We start from the raw sequence: 24,493 nt of genomic DNA on the forward strand, positions 1-24,493 counted from the left end.
CTACGGCGTTTATCATAACGTGCAAGAACTATTCAAGCAAAGAGGTGTAAATTAGTTTTAATATTGCTTTTGTTGTAAATGCAAATTATATTTAGGTTCTAACTTCAAAATGACTTGTTTTATGCGCTATATCATGGTTGCAACAAATTGATCTGGGACGCATGTAACAAAAACAAACAGCCGTCTACATAAAATGTAATAAACAGCTGCCATATATTAATATTTCATTATTGGGACGTTTTAACGCGTGTAAATAAAATATGCCACGCGATGGCGTTGTTGCGTCAGGACCTTTTTTTTTTTTTTTTTTTACATTCTCTATGGTAAGGACGTAAAATAATTTCTGAATCGGGTTTTGAGCTAACGTTAGTTATTTCCCCGCCGGGTTTTCTACAACACTGCCCTTTGCTGTACCACTGCAATGGCTATTTGAACGACTTCTCAACTGGCCAATCACAGACTTCTTTTGTGATGCTTCTCAGAAGCTGATTGGTTTAGTGAGGCAAACTGCTCAGCGCTCAGGAGGCGGGGCTTGTCGGTAAACTTGTGGAGGAGACAAATCTACAGACTACTGTCTGTTAGCCTAAACACTGCGCATCGTTGCACCTGTCATGATATAAAGCTGAGGCAGGATTTTCCGATCGGACAGCTGGACTGTTCATTTAAGCGACGTGATTTTTCTTCAAGGATTGTAAGCCCGCTTGGTATACAGTAAAATCTCTTTCTTTCTACGTTTTTGTAGATTGGTTATAACCGTTTAAAAGGCTATTTCATAATGTACAGACGCTCATTTGAACTTGCATAGAAACTATATTTCATCTTATGAAAACTAATGCTTTGTAATCTGTTGTAATTTGTCTTTAATCATATTTTAAAGAAGAAATTGCATTTTATATCACTGATGGTCTCATGTAAAAAGGGAAGTTGTTGAAAAGTTTGTCTGAAGGACTCAAACAGGTTCAATGCAGCTTGAAGCTTCAGGCAGGTGATGTGACAGAGGGAGGGAGGGACTTCCTCTAAAACAATGAAGATATTGAATACCAAACCAGTTCAGCTGCTCAAAATTGCTGTGTTGAAACGAAATTCTCAGCTGACTTCCAAGTTATTTCCATTCGAACGATACTTGTAGACAGTTTCCTTTTCACATCATCCCCTTAAACATTATGTGAGCAGGATTCATTAAACGAGAACTATAAACGAGAACTATAAAGAAAGAGTCGATGACAAATAAAAGAGAAATAGTCTAGGCCTATTTTAAAGTACATATTCTCGGGGAAACTAATCGTTGTGTTTTTATACATTTTATAAGCAAAAGTTCTACAAATATTTTATTTTATGACTTTTAATTAAATGTAAAGTTTGAAGTAGGAAAACCGCACAGGTTGCACCTGTAGTGTATGAGTGTACACAACGTAATTAAAAATAAGTGTAGGCTACATAGCTTTTTTTGTTTAATTTTGGACCTGTCACACTGATGTGTCAGCATTTTAATGGGACTTTTCTTGTTTACTATCTCCAGACACCACCAAAACATTTTTTTAAATAGGCTAAAGCCCACAAATAGACTATTCATTTTTAAATCTCAATGAATTTGAGTAACATTATTATAATAATAGAATTGACCAAATGTGCTTAAATCTAAGTCATCAGTCTGTCTACCTTTCTTCGGAACAGCCTTAATGCAAAGATTAGTGATCTTGATAGTATTTTCTGTGCGATTAAAAATTTGGGATTAAGTTTGCAGAGATTGAGTGAGCGATTCTGTGAAAAGAATCAGGAGCTGGAGAGATTACAGATTACAGTGTTGATGACCCAGTTTGCTCCATCAGGAAAGAGCATACTAAGTTACAAAATCGGAGCTGTTGCTGAGAAATCAATGTAAGGATCAGAAATGAGGCTTCATATTTTGTTTTGGGTTTATAAGTCATGCAGTGCGAAACGTTGCTATAGACCAGTGTTTCTCAAAAAGTGGATCGCAAGACAGTTTTGAGTTGGTCGCGGAGTGTGTAGTGATGCTGGGACCACTTGGCAGTCCTGTAATAACATGACTTGAGGGTTCCTGGTTGAGCCCTGGGGCTGGAGTGGACTCTGGACTGTGTTCAGGGACTGGAGTGGACTCTGGAGAGACTCGGGAGAGGAGTTCTAGGCTGGTATGGATGTTTGAGGGGAGAGGGAAAAGTGTGGAAACCTTCTCCATTGCCGCCTGTGCTGACATAATTGGGGGGTCCGCTAATTTAGATGACAGATCCGTACTATTAGATGCTGCTTTCCTGGATTGGGGAATAGTAGGAGACTCTGGCGTGGCGGCCATGATTGCTGGAGACTCTGGCTGTTCTTTGACAAGAACAGACTTTATGTCGACACAGGACTCAGACACAAGGGAGCTTAGGATGGACAGGAGAATAATGAAACTGTTGATTCTGGAAGGAAAGACCTGAATTGGGAGCATTGTATGTACTGCTTTCAGGTTGTACTGCTGTCAGACTGGGATTGTTGTCCTCAAACACTTCACCCATGGTAAAGGAAGATGCACTCATCCCCAGCACCATGTCCAGGTATCCACGAGGTGAAGTGTGGGTCCAAACCACTACAAAAACAAATCCATCAGTTGTTGATCATCCCAGGGAGTTAGATGGCAGTATGGATAGAACTCCTCGAAATATGATTCAATATCCCAGCCGTTCTGGAATATAGAGCACAGAACTGCTTCGTAAACAACTCCTGTTCATGTTGACGGTCGGGTCTATCTGTAACACACCAATCTCAGGAGATTGTTAGAACCTAGTTGCAGGAGCTTTATTACTGACTCAACTGAAAAAACACAGAGGAGCACAAGCAGGCAGGTATTCCCCTTTTCACAGGATAATTAAAGGTGTTCAGAATGAGGAAATCCACAACACATGAATCCAAAACATTAGGATAGCGGTAAGTATATACAGGTACAGCAGTTCTTCCTTTAAACAGAGTCTTTATAAATCGCTGACTTTACAGCATCCGAAAATTGTAAAGGGAAACAAAGGGGTCAAACAGAAACTTGATTGTGAACCGAGTCCTCCAACAGGTAGTTATGCAGGTAAACATCGCTTCCAGTAAACAAGGAAAAGGTTTCAGGTGACGGGAATAAATCACAGAAAAGTCAGGCAGGTAAGTAAATACTAAATAGTCCGTCACTTTTCTTTTGGTCTGGTGTTCTGTCATGGATACAGGTCCATGAAGGATGAGATTAGCTAGTAAACAGCACAGTAACTGTATTAAACCAATCAAAAGAGAATAATCCAACATGAGTAGAATAATCCAAACCATAGAAGGCAAAGTAACAGTGTGCAGGGACAAAGAACTAAAGACACTAAAAGACTTAAATACACATGCTATCGAACTTAAAAGCCAGCATGTGTGACCTAATTACGAAAACAATGAATAGCAACAAATGATGAATGGGAACAAAGAGAAAGCAAACTAAGAGTCATTGAAAACGAATATCAGTAGATTTTTGTACAGTAAATATTCAGATTTTAGTTTTTCAAAGAAAGAGTCTGTTTGTTTTATTTCTCGTATCTTTTTAGATAACTGGTATCAATCTCAGACAGTTTTTTAAGTAGTTTGCCTGGTCTTCTTAGGTAAATGGAAAACCTTCTTAAAGGAGTTGTTCCACGCTATTAAGCAAGTCACAATTCTCATGCAATATGGGGCGGAAGAAAGATCTTTCTGAAGATTAAAAACATGAAATGGTGCAATGCCTTACAAAAGGCATGAAAACAACTAATATTTTGCGAAAATGGAATAGAGATTGTCGAACTGTCAAAAGATTTCTTTGTGATTTAGAGCACAGCAGAACTCAGATGAAGGCTTATTAAGGGAAGTTTCTGTCAAACAAATTAATCGTATTAAAAGGGCAGCTATTAAAAAGCCAGTTTAGCAGCAAACAGGTATTTGAAGTTGCTGGTGTCTCTGGAGTAAAAGAGTAAAAGAAACAGTTATAGAAATGCATTTTCAAACAGTTTTATTGCAGTGAGGGTTTTTGCAGCGTGAATGTGTTGTCTTGCATGGAAATCGTTTCATTTCAGAAGGGAAAAGGGACTTAAAGGGACCTTTCATTTCAATATTCCAGCCCAAATCATCTCCCGCAAGCTCCTTGCTGACATTGCAGTCTTGTTGGAACAGGGTGGACATTCACCAACCATCCAGAAATCCATCCATCAAGACCAGGGGTGTCCAAACTTGGTCCTGAAGGGCCACTGTCCTGCAGAAATTGCAACTGCACACCTGCCTGAAATTTCTATTATGCCTAGTAAGACCTTGATTAGCTAGTTCAGGTGTGTTTAATTGGGGTTGGAGCCTAACTTTGCAGGACAGTGGCCCTCCAGGAGCAGGATTGTACACCCCTGATCTAGATCATCCATTGCAGCACAGCATTCGTCAACAAATACAACTATTTAAAATGAGTCTTCATGTATTTTTACACCGACTGTTAACATTCTCTTTGTGACATTTGGTTTGGCTGAAATGCAACTTTATTGCATGCTTTTTATCTTCAGAAAGATCTTTCTTCCTCCCCATATTGCATGAGAACTGTGTCTTGCTTAATAATGTGGAACAACCAATGTAAGAAGGTTTTCCATTTTCCTAAGAAGACCTGGCAAAAATTCTTAACAAACCTGTCTGAGATTTATATCAGTTATCTAAAAAGATTTTTTTTTTTTTATATATATATCAAATTAAAAATTGGGTCGTGGCTTAATGGTCATGGGAAAATGTAAGTCCTAAGACCAAACCAGTTGAGAACCACTGTTATAGACAATAAAAAAAATAAAATAAAAAAAGATATTTCATTTTACACTTTTGGTCAATGCTGTATTTGTAGCAAATGTGAATTATCTCCTGCTTACTTTTTGCTTCTTAAATTTTTTTAAAGCTGTTTTGTCAAAATATTTATTTTGAGCTGATTTCCTTCTCTTTATATGTAGAGTTTGGAGAGCGGTACTATGAAGACTGACTTGGAGGCCGGGAGTTGCAGTGCTGCAATCCACTGTCGGGATGTGTGTCGCTCATATGGGAAACTTAAAGTCCTCAACAATCTCAACCTGGCAGTACCTCAGGGCCAAATGTGAGTCCAGTATGTTCTTTGTTCACATTCTTTCTAAATGTGTTTACAAATGTCTTCAGGTTACACCAATCTTGCATGGTCACATTTTATGCCGGAAAACATGCTCAAATGCTGACATGATATTCACGTGACGTCACATACATGCATTCATATGTCTCCACTGCCTTGTCCCTTAGGCGTTCTGCAATAGTACCACTACAAAACTCTAAAATACTCCATACTGGGGGGTTGAAGAGTCTAAAACCTGGCCTTTGATCTGTGAATGTGATGCTGCGATGCTACTGCAGTGGCTGCTTTAACTTTCTTTTGTCTTTGTTCTTTTGTTTTGCTCTATATATCAAAAGTTACTGATCGCAGAAGTGGATCAAATTATGTTTGTAAAACTGCATCTTCCCGAAATTCCATTCAAAACATTGTGAAAAATCACTGCCTGCCAGACAGTAGTTTGAATGAGATTTTAGAGAAAGAAAAGTTGTAATTATTTTAATTATAGCTCTAGTCTTGTTTTGATGGTGGAGTGTACTGAAAAGCTAGTAGATCTTTTGCTGTTCTCTGCTTGATTTCTGTGTCTTATTTTAACATTTCTCTCTTCCTATTCCTATATCCCCTCACAGACATCTGTATCACCCATGTGTCTTTTGAGCATATGAGTCTGTATTTTGTTGCTTGTTATTTCAGATGTCAAATGTTTTGAGCCTGTAATATTTTTTGTTTGTTTTCGGCCTGCATTTATTTGGACAAAAATGCAGTAAAACAGTCATATTGTGAAATTTAAATATAGTAATTTATTACAGTAATTATTATTACAATACTTAGTTATTACATTTTAAATAAATGTTTTTTTTAATATTTGAATGTATTTTAAAATGTAATTTATCGATGGCAAAGCAGAATTTTCAGCATCAGTCTCCGTTTCGCATGATCCTCTAATAATCATTCTTATATGCTGATTTGGTGCTCAGGAAACATTTTTAATTATTATCAATGTTGAAAACTGTACTGCATGGTATTTTTATGGTAACTGTAATATATTTTTTGCAGGATTCTTTATTGAATAGAAAGTTCAAAAAACATTTATTTGTATGTAAAATTGTATATGTCTTTACTTTAAAATCTTACTGACCCCCCGCTATTTTATATGTTGACCTACTCAGTGGCGCCTAAAGGATTGGAATTACTTACTTAATATGGAATCATATTTAATGTTCTGTGGAGGAATGACTTGTTCTTTGGATATGTCTTTAGTTATGGGCTTCTGGGGCCAAGTGGCTGTGGGAAGACTACGCTGTTGAAGTGCATTGTGGGAACTCTAAAGATCTCTCGTGGTCATATCTCAGTGCTGGGGAAACCACCCGCTTTCCCAGGACATGAAGTGCCAGGAAGGATGGTGGGATACATGCCACAGGTGAGAGATGAGGAGAGACTGGTGTACCGGGAAACCTAGTGTTTGATTATTCTAACAAGCGAGTCCTCTTGAGTCTCATATATTTTTCTCTTTCTGTTTTTTCATTCTATCTGCCTTCAGGACATAGCTCTGTACAATGAGTTCACTATCAACAACACACTATGGTTTTATGGTCGAATTCATGGCCTTTCATCTAAAGACACAGAAGCCAGGATCAATTTCCTCATCGACTTCTTAGACCTGCCGCAGAAAGACAGCCTTGTGAGAAATCTCAGGTAGAATGACATGTGCTATTCAATGATTGTTGCAAGGTTTTTTTTTTTTGAGTATTATTCTGAAGTGTTACAATAGCTTTGCATGAGAAACAGACTGAAATTTAAGTTTTGTGTTTCACAGAAAAAAATAAAATGATATTTTTGGCTTTGGAATGAATGGGGTTGACAGTAAACAATGACAGAATTCTGAGAGAGCGAGGAGGATAAAAAAAACGAGGCATCATGTGTGACCCAGTTTTCTTTGTTGACTCTCCTGACAGCAACGTTCTCATCAGAGCTAGCCAGATTACATCATGCATTCAAAACATTTGGGAAAATAGTGGTCTTATAAGGGTCAAATGGTCATGTGACTACAGTTGGTATTATGTGGACAATTACAGCTGAATTAATCTAAAAGATGGTGATCATGAAATGCAATACACTTGTTTAATGCGTGTTTGTTGACATTTAAAGAGATCTGACACATATGTTGGTAGATGAAGTGAGAGATGAGTTAATTCCTCTGTGCTATTTGTGACTGTGTTGTGTGTCCACTGTTTGGAGGAAATAAGGTTTATCATTACTAACATTATTTTAAAAAGAAAGTTTCTATCTACACAGAGGAGATTGTCTTTCACTAAGGCGGAGTGATGTGCAGCATTAAACGTTTAGTTCGGTGTTGTCCTCTGGATGAGATCTGTCTGGTTTTGTTTTCATAGCAATGAGCTGGCTTTATGCTGGGGTCATCTGAAAAGCAAGACAATAGAACTGAAGTTCTAAGTTTAGCCTGGGTATCGATTTTTTTTCGCGCTGCTAGGCAGCCTGGATACCATGGACCAGATTTTCCCCTCAAAAAGGGGTCAAAGTCAGTTTCTCTTTGACAGGTCTGGTTAGTCAAGGTGGAGTTCTGGTAGGTCTTGTGATGCCTTGTGATTTGCTAATTATCGTTTAATTTATTTAATTAATTATTGTTAATTTATAGCCTTTTAGAGTAATAGTTGGCTGCTCAGTGTATTAGCAATAAGAAGCATTTCCTGTGCCAAATATTATTTCTAAAACTTGCTTTTGCATTTGGACTGAACACCATTCAGAGTCCACTACTCCATCAGTTTTAGTTAACCCATTAAGTGTTATCCCGAACCCCCCCCCCCCCCCCCCCTTTTTTTTTTTTTTACAAACAGACTCCATTACTGACCATACTAGGGCGCCTCCATTTCCATGTATGGTTTGAGTGATCTGAACCATATATTTCCATCATTTTTTGTACAATTTATGAAGTAGACATTCTATTGAGAAGTAGTATGGGGACTTTGGCAGATTTTGATATGAATTCAACCTCTAATAAACACATAAAAATAACATGTATGCGTTATAGCTTGCCGCTGTATCACAAATGGTGAATCTATTATTTTTTTCGGTTACACTTTATTTTAAGGTGTCATTGTTACAATGTAATTATACATTTAAGTACTGAGTAATATTAATTAACTACATGTACTTACTGTAGGGTTAGGGTAGGATTAGGATTTGGTTGAGGGTTAGTTGCATGTAATTATGCATAATTTACTGTTATTACTATGGTAAGTACATGTAACATATGTAACATGGACACTGTAAAATAAAGTGTTACCTTTTTTTCTTTATATTTAAAACATTTTCAGACCTTTTTTTCTAAAAAAATAAGGGAGATCTCAGAGCAGTTCTCCAGAGAATCTCCCAAGAAGAAGTAAGGCCGGAAGATCTCAGACAAATTCCATTGAGAATCCCACCAGTGAACACAAATACAACAGTTTTTATAAAATAAGAGAATGGCAAAAATGACATGAAACATTACTTAATTTCCCCACAATTTGATTGGTTCTTATTAGACAAGCCCTCTTGTTACTAGGTAACCACAAGGTTTCAAGTTTAGACATCTGTTTAGTTCATTTCCCATATTTGTTATTTTTACACACACACAACCAAAGTAAAAAGGGTATGGCGGCATTCAAATACAAAGAACAGAACGTTTTAGTACATTGTGTTTCAAAGTGTTAGTATGTTAAGCCTAAAAAGAGAAATAAGGTTAGATGTTAGAAACATGGTTAGTTTAATATACAGTTTACTATTTTATCTATTAAAAAATCCATCATAGATATTAATGTTTTAAATTTGTAATGGCTGAGGGCCATCCGGTGGGCCAGTGACATTAAATAAGGTCCAAGGAAAATGAGGGAGCGTCAATCAATTCATGAGAATAGAACACTTTATGACCTTATATTTTATAGTTTTTGTTATTGCTTATATTTAATTGCAACCTGTTCTTTTTTGTACTACTTATTTTATTTTTTTAATACAAATTCTTTTATGTATTTTTTTTTTTACTTTAGCAATTTCTTTTAATTTCGTTTAATGTTTACTATAAATTACAGCTCGTAGAAAAATTAATTTCATTGTAAACAAGTACAGGTGTCTGCAATGTTGTTTTTTTAACATCTACAACATTTATTTTAGTTTTTTGATGACAGTTCATAACTGATCACTTACATATGTTTTTATTCACTTTGTTCAGTGGAGGCCAACGCCGGCGTGTTTCTCTTGGAGCTGCTTTGCTTCAGAACCCACAACTTCTGATCCTGGATGAGCCCACTGTGGGAGTGGACCCTGTTCTGCGGGCCAAGTATGCACTACATACCTCTATCCCAGTATTCATCCATCTTTATCCTCCACAGCTTCTTCCCATCCCGTTCACTAACTCTCCAATGCACTCGTTGAACTACCAGCACTACTAGTCTGTCTCTTACGTGTGTGTGTGTTTGTGTTGTGGATGAACCTTGTACTGCATTCTAAAAACATGACTCTGAGGTTGTTATACTGTACCACTCCTTTCTTCTGCTCTCTCTCTCTCTCTCTCTCTCTCTTTCTCTCTCTCTCTCTCTCTCTCTCTCTCTCTCTCTCTCTCTCTCTCTCTCTCTCTCTCTCTCTCTCAAACATTTCAACGCAACATTTTAGCTTGCATGTATACCTGTGCCATTCCTCTTGGCATTCCTATTAGATTAAAGGCTTTCCCAGTATCTGTTGTTCCACTGCTGAATAAAACCTAGACCTTCACACCCTGAAGGTCATTCCTTAATTTCTTCAGTTGTTCATTTTTGAATATTATAATTATTCAACAAACATTTTAAAGGCTTGCCTCAGTGCATTTGTAGTATGAAGATCTTTCACAATGCTTGGCAAACAAATCCCAGTTTACTCTTTTGCATGCTTTTGTTTGATTTCCGTGCAAACGCATCCTGAGTATGTGGCATGCCTAGGATTATCCTGCAATGTATAGGTTCAAGATTCCAAACCATAATAACTCATTATAAATCTTTCAAGAAAAGGAGCTTTATGCTGTAAGTTCTCAGACAATCCCCATTTATTCTTGAGTTTGAGTAATTCATGAACAAAAGGAAGTCAAGAACATGTAGAAGGAGCAGTAGCCACAAAGGAAGGAGTCTGTATGGGTAAAAAGAGGGTCACTGTGTCACATTCTTGCATGGTTTATATGATGCCGCAATTACTGTGTAGAACATAGATCCAGGTGTGTAATGAAAACTACTAAAAACTTTTTATATATTCAACCGCAGACCCCTGAATGTGATATCAGTGGCAGTAGATTTTCTATATTTTTGTATTTAGTTTTGAAGATAAATTGGTTAAATTTTATGCTGAGATCACATATACTTCGGTGGGACTCTGTTGAACCCTGCTGAAATCCTCTTACACAATTGACTATGGGCCAAGCCTGTCTAAGCCTGCAACCATTTTGGGGAGCTTTGCTTTGTAAGATACTAACCTATGCATTGTGTACTGCGCTAAGAGCCTTAATTTACTACATATGCTCTACCGCTCAAAAGTTTGGGGTTGGTAATTTTTTTTAATAAAAAATTTTATTGAAGGAATAAAGCAACATATTGTTAAACATGGAACATTACATGTTCCTTCTTTCGATTTTGAAATAACAATAGAACAATCCCCAAACATCCCATTATTATTGTTATTATTTTTTTTTATTATTATTATTATTATCAGTGTTGAAAACCGTCATACTGCTTGATGATGCATTTCGTTTCAAATAACAGCATTTATTTAAAATCAAAATCTTTTGTAAAATTATAAATGTCACTTGAGACCAATTTAATGTGGCGTTGCTGAATAAAATGTTTTATTTTATTGTTTTTTTTTTTACATACTAACCTCAAACCTTTGAACTATAGTTAAATCATGGCATATTTTACCATATAAAATTTTTAAAAGAATTTGGGTTCAAATCTCACCTGTGTTAGCTTTGTGGATTCATAGGTTTGATTTTTTAGAGAATGTGCGTACTGATAAAAAGTATATGCATGAATAGTTGCTTTGGATAAAAGCATCTGCCAAATGCAAACATGTAAATCTCATAAAGACAGAAGTCCCGTTTTAAAAAAAGCACTGCACTCATGCAACAAACTTTCCACTTTTGCAGGATATGGCAGCACCTGGTAGACATTGTAAGAGGAGGACAGGTGTCCGTCATTATTACAACGCATTACATTGAGGAGGCCAGACAAGCCAATACGGTAAGAGACCATCCTGAACTGACCTACTACAAGCCTGTATCAAAATTCACTCCAACTCTTAAAACTGACCTTCTCAGACCTCACTCTACATTATGCTGTGATATAATTTAAATTATTAGTATTGACAAACCAATTTTAGCAATTTCACCAAGGCCTAAAACATTTCAGTTTAAATGGAAGGATATTGAACAGAAGTGCATGATTTAATTGTGTATGTGTGTGTGGGTGTAACAGTCAGTATTACTCATACAGATTTCTTTCTGTAATCCCTTATTATAGTCGTGGCTTATTTGCCAAATGTACTTTATACTGTGGCTTATTACATAACCTTAAAACTAGCTTTTAGTAAAAATGTTCAGGTGAGCTTTTATGTTTGAAATTAGCAAATATTTATTTGCACTAAATGCTGCTTAGCATTTTGACTAGACTGTTTCATAATGCTGGTTTTGAGACCACTAATAAGCCTATTTCTTGCAATAATTAGGGACATTACTGTGTATATCATCAAAAAAGGCGCTGGTAGACATCAGACAACACATTCTAGGAGAAGAATCTGCAAAGATTTAAGCCACCTGACTATTGTTTAATTTTATTTCCATTCAATTTGTTGTTTCACCAGTTTGTCTTGAGGTCATGACATTCTGGCTGTGTAGCGTCAGCCAGACAGTTGCTACATCCTGTTTATTAGTCACATTAAGGCGAGACACGGCAGGCAAAAACAGATTTTTCATGCAGTGGTCAGTTTTGAGATTTTGGGCTAGTTTACTCCTTCAATATGTGTTCTTTCAAGCTGCTATAAAGAAAACGTAATAAAATAAACATCTTAATGTATATTTTCAACATTTTGTTTACTTGTGGCAGTAAGTTTCTCCCGAATTTACCAAGAAGTTAGCATTCCAACGCGATCTGCCGAGTTCCGTCTGTTTTCTGAAGTCTGTCATGACCGGTATCGTTGTAAAGCTCTGAGTCTCCTGCACAACGCTATGTAACCCAAATATGGGTATTTCCTTTCTATCAGTAACCAATCTTGAATGTCCAAAGGGGGATTTAAAGCTAATGACGAAATCTCATTTAGAGATATTTAAATCTTTAAATTCCGTTTTCTGAAAATGAGTTTTTTGTCATTCTCCAGTATAAACATCTCAGCCTATGTAGCACATATGTACACCAAACTTTCCAGTTATACACTTAGCAGTATTCTGAAGATAGTTTCAGAGGGATTTGTTAATAAATCATTCCTGGCCTGATTTATGTGACATTTAAAAAAAAAAAATATGGCGAAAATCGATTTTTTTAAGGCTATGGTCAGTATATTTTGATTTCCATATATCCTGAAATCCCTCTGATTTTTTATTTTTTTTCATCTTGTGTGTAAAAATAATTTTGCACCTGGCTTTATCATATGTTCAGATCTATCTACCAAAAATATATGCAAAATCGTGCATATTTAATGAGATAATGCCTAATTTGCATAATTAAACATACAAATTTCATATACTTGTGTAAGTAATCAACTGAGGAAGTTTCATGGTGATATCTATTATTTAAAAATGTTACCCTATTCACGTGTAGTGTCTCGCCTTAACAACTGACACACAGAGACACCAAAGACACAATCATAACATGCTTATTTACTGTACACTCACATATTCACTTGTCCTAAAGTAACACCTACCCAGAACAGTGATGTAAATTCCTAAATATGAGAACTATTCCTTACATAACAACAGGACCCACCCCTTTCTCTGTTTAGCGTCTCGTCTCTCTCATTCTCTACCTCTAGGGAATAAGATCTCAATTGTTTCTTCTAGTCTTACTTTTGCTTTAGCACATCTCACGTGTCTCCTTTGGCGTTTCAAAAGAGACAGTCTCTCAAACTGTGATCAGGCTTGCCAAGTTGGAGCTCTCATTATTAACTCATCAAATTCTTATAAGAACAAATCATCTGAGCTATGCTGTCCACATTCATTTATATCTGTACTCCTGCTTTGTCAGCAATTGACTCACTTGTCCTCCTTGAGGAAATTTGTAAGTAAATCATCTGAGACAAAGTTTGTACTTGAAAGAAACAGTCTTCTAAGCTATGAAAGAGGAACTTGTGGAGGAACTATTAAAATCTCTCTGTTTCTCTCTCTGTAGGTGGGTTTGATGAGGAATGGTCGATTGTTAGCTGAAGGTCCACCAGACGCTGTTATGAAGCAACACAATGCAGCAGTGAGTACACACACACATGCCTCACATGCATGTACATGTTTCGGTATGATTCAAACTTATGAAATGCATCTGTGTGTGTGTATTAGACTTTAGAGAGTGCGTTCTTGCAACTTTGTGAGGACTTCGATCAGATGGACTCCAGACTGAGTCCGCAGGGCCGTCTGCTGGACAACAGCCCGTCTCCAGACAGTTTGAGAGATGAGAGCAGAGAGCCCATACTGAGAAAGAGCACACCAGAAGACATACCTAAATATAAAGGTACAACAAAGAGGTAGAAGTTCACTTGCTCTAAAATACTGCATGCAAAAGCTAAACTAAAACCTAAACAGAAAGCCACTTTTATACAAGATTGACAAAAATGTCACTGGTTACATATTTAGAATAGCATTGATCACCATTGAAACTGATGCTTGCAGTTGAAATGTTCATGTGTCTTTGCAGCTGACTGGAAAGTGCGAGCCAGACACATCATACCAAAATGGCGCAACATTGCAGCGCTGATGATCAAGACGATGGTTCGAATGAGAAGAATGCCAGGGTAATGATATCCTAACAATCAAATTGATATTGATAATCAAAAAATTTCAACTCAATTCAGTAATTTGTGTATTTTCATCTGGTTTATGCTCAGGTCCCTCTGTTTCCAGTTCCTGTTGCCGGTAATTCAGATCTGTCTGATGTGCCTGTGTATTGGTGGAGACCCCACAGGCATTGACGTGGCTGTGGTCAATAATGAAACTAGTCCCAGTGCCTACAGTACCACATTGCTGTCCTTTCTTGACAACACGAGTGTCCACCAGGTACGCACACATTTGTTTTCAAGGTCAAAATTTACACAGAAAGACGTATAATTTCAAGATTGTATAGGACTACATTTAACACAATAAATCAGTTTTTTTTCCCCCACAAATTCAGGACATTAAAATAGAATATAATTTATACAGACTCTTAGGGGCTGTTTACACCTGGCCACTTCATGCGTTTTCTCAGATCGGATAGCTATCTGATTTATCAAAACGATTCCATTTACACCTGGTCACATAAATGTGTTTTTGCGAAACGGATTTAAATCCGATCTTCAATTCCCGTGCTATATGCAGATTTAACGGAGTGCACGTCACCGAAAGCAACAGATATGAGCTGCATTTTATTGATCATCAGCTAAAATTTCTAAATCAAAGACCGCAATAAGAGAGAGCGGCAACAGCCCTGGTAAGATCATTTCGTTTCTTTACTTTTTATGATGATGATTTTGTGTTAAGCGCCTGCGACTTACTTTCACTTTGATTTGCGATAGTTTGCACGTTGGCTTAATGAATAGATGCTCAGCTTCTTATCTGTGGTGATGCGTGTTCCAGTAGCGTCGTCATATATGGCTATAACATGACATATAGCCTATAACACGCTCTCACACGTTTATTTTTTTAGCATTTTTGGGAGGAGAACAATTTACATATGTGGTTTCAACAACCAGATGCATCTACACTTGTCTAGTTTCGTCTGGAATACGGCCCAGACCTCCTCCTGAAGTGGTTTGAACGATCGGATTCAAATCCGTCTCGAATGCGTTTCGGAGGGCATTTACACCTGGTCTTTTACGATCGAATAGCTATCCGATCTGAGAAAACGCATAACGTGGCCAGGTGTAAACAGCCCCTTACTCTCTCACTCCCTCTTTTCTCAATTTCACTTTAAACAAATTAACAAGTTTATAAATAGTCATGAGAAAAACTGTACATTTATTTTCAGTGTTGCAGTTTTCCTGTCTCCTTTCTGCAGGTGAAATTGTCTCATTCTGAAGCTTTTGCTGGTATCCGTAATGGGGAATACTGGGGTATCATAGAGTTTGGGGAGAATTTCACCAGCTATTTAACCAAAAGGTGAGCACCAGTGTTTCAGAAGTTGTGCCATGTTAAACCTGAAAGAACGTGTTTTGTTTTTGTGGTAAAATTCAGAAAGGTGCATATTCTCCAAGTCAATATGCAGTCTTGGTTTTTAGCAAGTGCTAAATGAAAAACAGAAAGTGTTGGGCAAGATACTAGCTAAGCAACAAACTCCTCCTACTGAAATATTATCTTAGCTAACTTTTAAGCTGTCATTTGATCTTATACATTTATAATAAAAAAAATTCTATTCAGACAATTTGAACTTGACCAATTCATGCAAATAACCAGTTCAAATTTAATTTACAAATTAAACATAAAAAATGTTCCCCTAGACTACCCCTAGACTTAATCAATCCAGTACCTTTGTGTATGATTTTAGAAATATCAGCGCTATCACCTCGCTGAGGAACTAATAACTTTTACTTTAATCAATAAACACTAGTGTTACTCTACACTTTTCTTTATTAGAGGACTTCAAATGAATCTGCATCTTCTTAAGGTGTTACAAATGTTCTTGCATGCAAATTTAGACCCATCCCTGACATGAAACATCAGGCCTCTCTGAGTCACAGCCTAAAAAACGCAAGCATTCATGTAAACAAGGTGTCGTGTCAGGTGACAATGACTGTACCAGAGAGACTGATGAGAATAGTGTTGGGAGAGGCTGCAGGAGTGAATTACAGTGTTTTTAAGGGGAGAAAAGCAGGTCCGTCCTGTATTTCTGTTTCAGTCTGTCCATCTGTGTCTCTGATGTTGTTTGCACATCTCTGTCCCAACTGGAGCCATTTAAATGTCACACACAAACTTTGCCCCTGTTACAAATTTGTAAAATGATGTTTGAAGCTTTTCTTATTATTTTTGCGTGTGTGCAGGATGTTGCAGCCCCGAGTCTCCAGAGATGTGATTGAAGGAGGATCCGTGCATGTTTGGCTGGATCTGACTAGTGAGTTTTATTTATTTTTAGTCCATTGAATTTTCTTTTGAACTCACATGACCTCATATTTCTGCCACACGAGGGTGTCCTTTATGCCTTTGAAATACATGTTAGTTGAACTCATTTGTACTGAATTTTGCATGCATCTTTGGACATGAAGTTGGATTTAAAAGACCATCATGGGGAATGTTTTTATTTGGCATGTTTACAGTTTGTTTTATTTTAAATTACAAGATTAGCATAGTTTGAGATGGGCAAGAAAATTAAGCTATGTTTTTACATTTCAGATCGACAGATTGCACTAATGCTACAGAAAAAACTCCATGAGGCCTTCGAGGTGAATAAAAAAAAAGTACATTTAAGCTTTTTCCCCCATCATTCAAACACTTTAAACTCTTTTCCTTGTTCTTTCAAAAGGCTTTTATTGAGACAAAGCTGGGGAGTTTATCTTACATGGTGGCCTTCCCTATAAACGTGAGTACAGAGCGATGTCCTTAATCTTTTTTTAATATTTAAGAATTTTTGTAATATCTTTTGTGTAAAACTTGTAATATCTTACATGTCTCCCCATCCTGTCTTTCTCTTTTTTCCTCTATATGTGCCCTTTTGATCACTCTATCCTTTCTTTAATCTCTTTGGTCTTTGGAATTTTCTTCTTTATTAAAATGCCCTTCTTATTTTTATTTCATGTGGTGTTATAGTTTGAAAAACCCATATATGGCAGTGAGAACACCGATTTCACAACGTTTGTGACTCCAGGAGCCGTTTTGAGGTACACACACACACACAAACACACTTACAGCCCCTCATAAATATTACTACAGTGTCCGATAATACTACTGCAACCCGATAGACCTCTTTACAATGTCACTTTTCTCTACTTTATTTTGTCTTTTCAGCATCACATTTTACCTGGCAGTGGGGTTGACCGCTCTGTCCTTTGTGTTAGAGAGAAAGGAGGGGCTGCTGGACAGGTGCTGGGTGGCAGGTGAGACAGCTCACATCCACCAGATGGCCATCATTTAACATCTTAGGGATGAATTCACTAAACAATTGTGACACTTGTTTTGAGTATTTCAGCATAAAAACCTGTGCAAAAACCATATTTACTAACCACCCGCAATCCAGACGAATAAGCACTATGCTTCATGTATTTAAATTAAGATGTAGTCAGTTGTCTCCTCCACTAGTAATTCGAACCAACCTCCAGAATTTTTATTGAATTCAGCCCTTACTTTTCATCAAGTTTATGAATGAGCAGTTTCAGAGATTTACCAATAGGGGGAGCTGATCACCCACAGCAAATAAAAGCATGCGCAGCAAAGGCAGTTTTAAACACACACATGGTGAACATTTTATATAGTTTGTGTTTCATGGATGTATGTTGTGTATTTTTGTTTCTGTGTGGTTATTTCTCTAAAGGTGTAAGTTCTCTGGAGACCATGCTGGCACACCTCTTCTCACAGCTGTTTGTCATCAGTGTTCAGATAATCCTTCTGCTGATCTTCATCCTGCTGGTCTTCAAAGTGAGTGTGTATATATGTGTGTTTGCCAGCTACGTGTTATATATGTATTAATATATGTATGTCTCAAGATTCAAGATCTATGTGTGTGATCATACAGCATAAATTAGATGTGTGTGTGCTGTTTATTTCTGTTTAAAAGTCAAATGGTAATTATAGTTAATCCTGACACATACATATTAACATTCCTGTCGCATATGCCACCCTCTGCCTTTGTCGTCCTTCTAGTCAACACTTGGGAGACATAACACCAGATAGACTGTTGGCTTGTAGTCCACTGTGAAGTCTTTACATAAGACTAAAGCAAACTAAAACCTCATCCAAATTCAAAGAGCCAATCATATCCTCTCATCTTGAGTTTTGAAAAAGATTATTTTACCAGAATAAGCTATCTTTCCCCCCCCCCCTTTTATCAAAGAACTAAATAATTAAAAATATACACTAATGTTTAATAATTTGGGGGCAGTAAGATTTAAAAAAAAAATGTTTTTGGAAGAAGTCTCTTCGAAAAGGTTGTATTTATTTGGTCAGAAATACAGTAAAAACAGTAATATTGTGAAATACTGCAATTTAAAAAGTATTCTATATGAATATTTTTTTTTTATGTAATTTATTCTTATGATGGCAGAGCTGAATTTTTAGCATCATTACTCTAGTCTTCAGTGTCACATGATCCTTCAGAGATCAGACTAATATGCTGATTTGCTGCTCAAAAACATTTCTTATTATTATCTGTGTTGAATACATTTCCTTTCAGGGTTCTTTAATGAATAGAAAGTTCAAAAAAAATTAATTTTGATATAGATGTGTTTGTACAAAATACTATAAAAGTGATAGTCACTTTTGATCAATTTATTGCATCCAATGTTTATAACGTATTAATTACACACAAAAAAAATCTTTCTGAGCCCAAACTTTTGAATGGTAAATTATGTGTATATCAGTGGCATAGGGTGGTGTTAAAATGAAATGAGGAGGCAAAGTCCTGTTGTTTTTTTTTTTTTTTAAGAAAAAGAAACCAAACACAATTCTATTTTGTATTTGTACATTAACAATGTTATTAATGTTCTATTTATTAAAACCATGTATAGATCTCAAGTTAGAGTTGTAAGAAATTTTACATTTATTGCAAAATAATTACTAAAGGTAGTAATCATTTAAACAATATATTATTTGTGAACTAATGTCCAGCTGTTCTTTTTAATAGTCAACTTATTTTCAGATCATCAGTCATCAAGCTCAGTAAACACTGGTCACAGACAAGACGATGTACCTTTAATTTCACCATGCAGATTGCTCACTATCATCATGTTTTCAGGCCATTTCAAGTTTGATTTTGACATGACATAAAGCAGTGATATCTAAGTGGGTGAGTTGTTTACTAACTTTTTATTTAGTCTACCCATTAACGGCAACATTTTGTTTATTCAGACTAATTCACGAACGCGGAAGATGCATTAAAAAAGAGGCAGGATTTCTCGCATGACCCAATCATAGCCAATCATAACCAATCTTACCGCGATGGAGGCATTACCTCTTCTCTCGTGAATTTCCTCCATTCATTCTCGATTACCCCTCACCAAACCCAGCGCGTGCTTGAGGGGACCGTTCAAACTCAAGAGAGTCACAGACTCCCTCTGTAACTTTACCTGCGGGTGGCGCTGTTGGACAGTGTTACTTTAAAAAAGTGCATAAACTACTTGTTTTTCTAATGTCACATTTGTGTTTTTATTTTTGTAATATGGATTAATTTCTCATTACATTTTTTGAGGAGGGAGCAGCACTGCCTCCTTTGCCTCTTCAGAGGAAACGCCCCTGAGGGTGAACTTACTGACATGGCTAATTCCTTAAATGCATTAAAATTCTAGAACCTTCCAGATGTTTTGACTATATTGGCTTTGGAGACTTCTACCTGCTAGTGTTGATGTTCACAAACATATCAGGACTGAGCAGGGCTGTTGTCAGGGGGATTTGGGATCTGTGAATTGTCCTGTGCTCTGTAAGTTTTAGAAACAGCTCTGGGACTGAGTCATATAAATATATTTATTCATAAATAATTTCTCGCTTCGCATCTAGTGATTTGTGCTTGACCACCACAGCAACAAAGGGATTGCTTTGGTAACAGACCCAGCTGTAGATTAGAGATTCTATTTCTGATGTGTAACTGTAGCAGCGAGGACGCTGCACTGACTAGCATGTGCCGTGAAATCAGCCAATAAGAGCTAAGAGCTTCACACAAGATACTCTTCACACTTGCTTAAGATTTCTGGGATTGTAACATGCCAGTATGTTCAGATCACTATCATATTGAAACGCTCTTTAAAAACAACCTATTGTTAAATATTACACATATGTATTGTTTTTGCAACATAATGTTAAAATGGTATATTTGACTCCTTAGATCAGGGGTACATTCCAAAGGGCATTGGAATTGAAATATCACTTCACAGGAAGTGTAGCGGGAAACTTACCTACCAGTCATTACATACAGTACTACTGGCTAAAATAAATGTGTAAAATATTTTTTCCACATTATATATGTGTGTGTGTGTGTAAATATATATATATATATATATATATACTGTATATATATATATATATATACTGTATATATATATATATATATATATATATATATATATATATATATATATATATATATATATATATATGTACACACATACTTACATACATACATATACATATACAGTATATATATATATATATATATATATATATATATATATATATATATATATATATATATACTGTGCATTGGAATACAGGAATACATCTCATCATTATTATCACCATCTTTCTTATGTCTATCTATTGCAGATTCCTAATGAGGGATCTCTGGCTTTGGTGATCTCATTGATTGTGCTGCAGGGAGTGACGGGAATCTCCTTCGGGCTGGTCATCTCCTCTGCTATCGATGACGAGCAGTCGGCCAATCAAGCGGCTCTTGGAATCTTCTACCCAAACCTCATCATTAGCGGTACAGTCTGATCTCACAGATGTTAAAACATTTATTTGATGGCATAAGGTTACCCTGTGACTTATTTTGCTTGGTAATATTTATATTTAAATTGCTTTTAAGCGTCAAACACCAGTACTGATGCAGTCCTCTATTTTAACGCTGTCTGTCATTTCTCCCTCCACCCTAAAATGGTGCAGTCCAGAAAATATAATAAGGGCTATATGAGGGCCATACTATCTGGGTGTGTCCAGTGAATTAATGGATGTGATTCCACAGTGAATAAAATTGTGGATTGATAGTGGAGCGGAATCAACAGAGTGAATGATGATTGATGGATGAGATATAAATGGAAAGGAAATAAAGATGATTATTGTAAAGAAAAGGAAGGGAATTCTCTTTTGTGAGGTCTTTACCCTACTTACCCTCTCTACCGTCTCTACCACTCTACCTTCACATTAACGCACATTAAAGCTAATTTGTCATTTATGGTTTGCTGATGCTACACAGACATGGTAAGGTAACATAAGGATTAAACAGATTAAAGTTTTACATTAATTCAAATAGTCTTTTCTCTGTTCCTCTATCTACCTCCTGTAGGTGTTATCTGGCCGGTTGAGTGTATCCCGTATCCTCTGCGTTATTTGAGTCTAGTCCTGCCCCAGACCTACGCATCTGAAGCCCTGCGCTGCATCATGTACAGAGGTATGCACCAATAACAACATTTCTGTGGTACACACAAGGACCACTGAGATCCTCAATGCCAGTTTCAATACTATAGCATTTAAAACAATACAATAATATTGTAAATATTAAAATTAAATTTAAATAATGCCATGTAGACTTAAAAATATTTCTTATTAAGTATTATATACTTTACATTATTTTAGTTTAATAAAATATATATTTTTTCGTATATATATTTTTTATTTTCGTATATAAATATAATATATTTTTATAATATAAATATATAATATATTATAATATATATATATATATATATATATATATATAAATGTATTATAATATAAATCTACATTTTTATTTTCAAATATTGTATTGTTTTATTTGATAATTTATTAATTTATAATAAAATCTAATATAAATATATCTAATTATTTTGTCAATAATTATATTTATTAATATACCTATTATTTGTAATAAAAAAAAATAATAATAATAATAATAAAAAATGTATGTATGTATGTGTGTGTATACAGTATATAGCTTCAGTATTTTGACACTTTTTAAGTTGCCACTCAGGGCTGTTGTCTTGGTACCATAATACAAGTACTTTTGACATCCTTATAGGCGGCAATATAAAGAATGTTTACATGTGAACATCTATGGTGTGTAATGGTTGTAGTGATGTTGAGTTGTATACTTGGTACAGATGTAGTCTTCTCACCTACCACAATTAATGGAAACGGAGTGTCTGTAGTATCTTATCTCTAGTATCTTATCACAAACCTCAAAGTCACTCCTACCCGCACACCTCAAATGACTAACATCTCTTCTGTGCTGTTTTCATCCGACACACACACGCAACAATCTTCTATGAAGTCCCACTCACCTAACATTTTCCCTCTGATACAAACATCTTGAGTTACAGTAGACTCCAGGACACCTGATACTCTTCTATCTCAATTATTCACGGAGCAGGAGGAGCGTCTGCCTCCATTCCTAAATTAAACACAACTTCCCTGCTGTTTACCTATCAGCATTGCTCACAGTTGGGAAACGCTTGGATAGACAAGGACGTCACACAGTTGAAGTTCAAGTTCGAACGTATTGAAGTTGATTGAAGTACAGGGTAGATAAGAGCTGAGACTGGTCATGTGACTGAAAATCTGCAGACTGTACACAAACATGGTTTTCCCCTTCATTAATCTACCTGAGCCCTTTTATGATAATGGTTTATGATTATGACATCACATCAACATCGCTCGGGAACAATGGTGTTATTGTTAACGAAAACAGAAACTATTAAAAACATTTTTTTAATTAATATAAAGCTGAAATTAAATAAATTATAAATATTAGATATAAATATGTAACTTACAAAACCTAAACAACTTACTGAAATAAAAAGTCACAAAAATAAAGCTAAATATAAATATTTAAAAACAATAAACATGCCAAAAGCATGTAACAAAATTACTAAATATTTAAATTAATATTTAAATAACTGAAAATATGAAAATGTTCAGCTAATTCAAAATATTTTGAATATGAATGATAGTAAAATAACTGCTCTGGGAGGAGTCATAACGATGACATACAGCAGAGTAGTTATTGTCATTTCAATTTGACTTCTGACTATTTGCAGAGCCAGACTATCTACATAAAGTTTAGTGTTATCTGTTGTCAGATCTGGTTGCTAATCCTGTTATTGAGTACTGATTCTCCAATTTTGCATTCAGGTTGGGGTCTGTCCCATATGATGGTTTGGCGAGGCTTTGTGGTCACTCTGGGCTGGAACACATTCTTCATTATGCTAGCAACGGTCATTCTCAAGCTGAGAACATGAGGAATCTGCTTCAGATTGGGTATAGTGGTGTCCAGCAAGGCCAAAAAAAAAAAGACTGACACATGGAAATGCCAATCTGAGCCTCTCTCTCCTTAATTCACCTAAAAGGATCCAAGGACCATCAACATGAAACTCAGGGCCAGTTTCTCAACCAGCTAAGAGACCTATTGAACAAGCAATTCAAACTTCTGTCAAGTTTACTGACTGTAAAGCTCATGGTGAATTTCACATGGGCTTCAGTTATTTTAAACATCCATCAAATAAGAAAGAAAATTGTTGAAGCCTACTGTTGGAACTTTCCATACTCTCTTCTTTTTTCCCCTGGATTATGTAATGCATTCTGAATTCACTGACTGCATGCCTGAGTGTCTTAGGGTGCGTCTCAATCAGCTCCTTAGTTCACTAGTCAGGGCACTGATCAGGGAGTCAGACATTTTAAAGGCTGTCTCTATCGCAAAAATCCTTCCAGTGGACCGAAACGTCCGCTCCCTAAAAAGTTCCACAATGCTCAGTGAAAACTAGGGAGCATCAATGCTCACTATGTTCCCTTACCGTAAATTCTGAAGCACAAAACAAATGCATGAGCCAACTCAATAAACACAAAGACACATATTAAATACCAGTAGTGACGTTGCATGTCGAGGGCGATGCCATGTTGCTGGAAAAAGAGCCATCGGTGTACAAATGTGTTGTGAGTCAGGGTCCTTACCAGTGCCCGAATTCGTGAACACGATAAACTGATTCATGACCTAGGGAGCTAGGGAGCTGATTGAGATGCACCCTTAGTGTATAGTCCATATGCTTTTTCTGTGCCAGGTAATCTTAGATTGGGTACAACCAGACATCTAAATTGCTTTGGTAAAGCCTAAAATGTTGCCCTCCCTTGTGCCCCCTCATCCTAAACCGAAAACACAATGCTTGAAGGATTCTTCTCTCAAGTCTCAAGTCTAGTTTATTTATAAAGCCCTTTCCACTACAAAGTAGACCAATGGGCTGTACAGTAAAATATAGTATTCTACAAATAATAATTAAACAGAACAAGAAGACAAAGGTTAATAATAACAGAAAGAAAAACAAAAGATAGCA

The 24,493-nt window shown here is 36.3% G+C and overlaps 1 protein-coding gene across 1 annotated transcript; it reads left to right on the forward strand.

Moving 5' to 3' along the window:
* The first annotated feature begins 533 nt into the window (after positions 1–533).
* On the forward strand, positions 534–23,692 carry abch1 (ATP-binding cassette, sub-family H, member 1). Its single transcript, XM_081347790.1, has 20 exons — positions 534–691; positions 4,965–5,104; positions 6,350–6,509; positions 6,630–6,784; positions 9,315–9,422; positions 11,250–11,343; positions 13,483–13,557; positions 13,644–13,815; positions 13,999–14,095; positions 14,189–14,357; positions 15,337–15,437; positions 16,316–16,386; positions 16,665–16,714; positions 16,795–16,851; positions 17,079–17,149; positions 17,277–17,365; positions 17,800–17,903; positions 20,739–20,898; positions 21,478–21,582; positions 23,301–23,692. Exons 2-20 carry the CDS (start codon positions 4,983–4,985, stop codon positions 23,405–23,407), a joined length of 2,067 nt encoding a protein of 688 aa, XP_081203916.1. The 5' UTR covers positions 534–691; positions 4,965–4,982; the 3' UTR covers positions 23,408–23,692.
* The last annotated feature ends 801 nt before the right edge of the window (positions 23,693–24,493 follow it).

Source organism: Scardinius erythrophthalmus (genome assembly GCF_964197995.2).
Source record: "Scardinius erythrophthalmus genome assembly, chromosome: 19".
Taxonomy (NCBI): Eukaryota; Metazoa; Chordata; class Actinopteri; order Cypriniformes; family Leuciscidae; genus Scardinius; species Scardinius erythrophthalmus.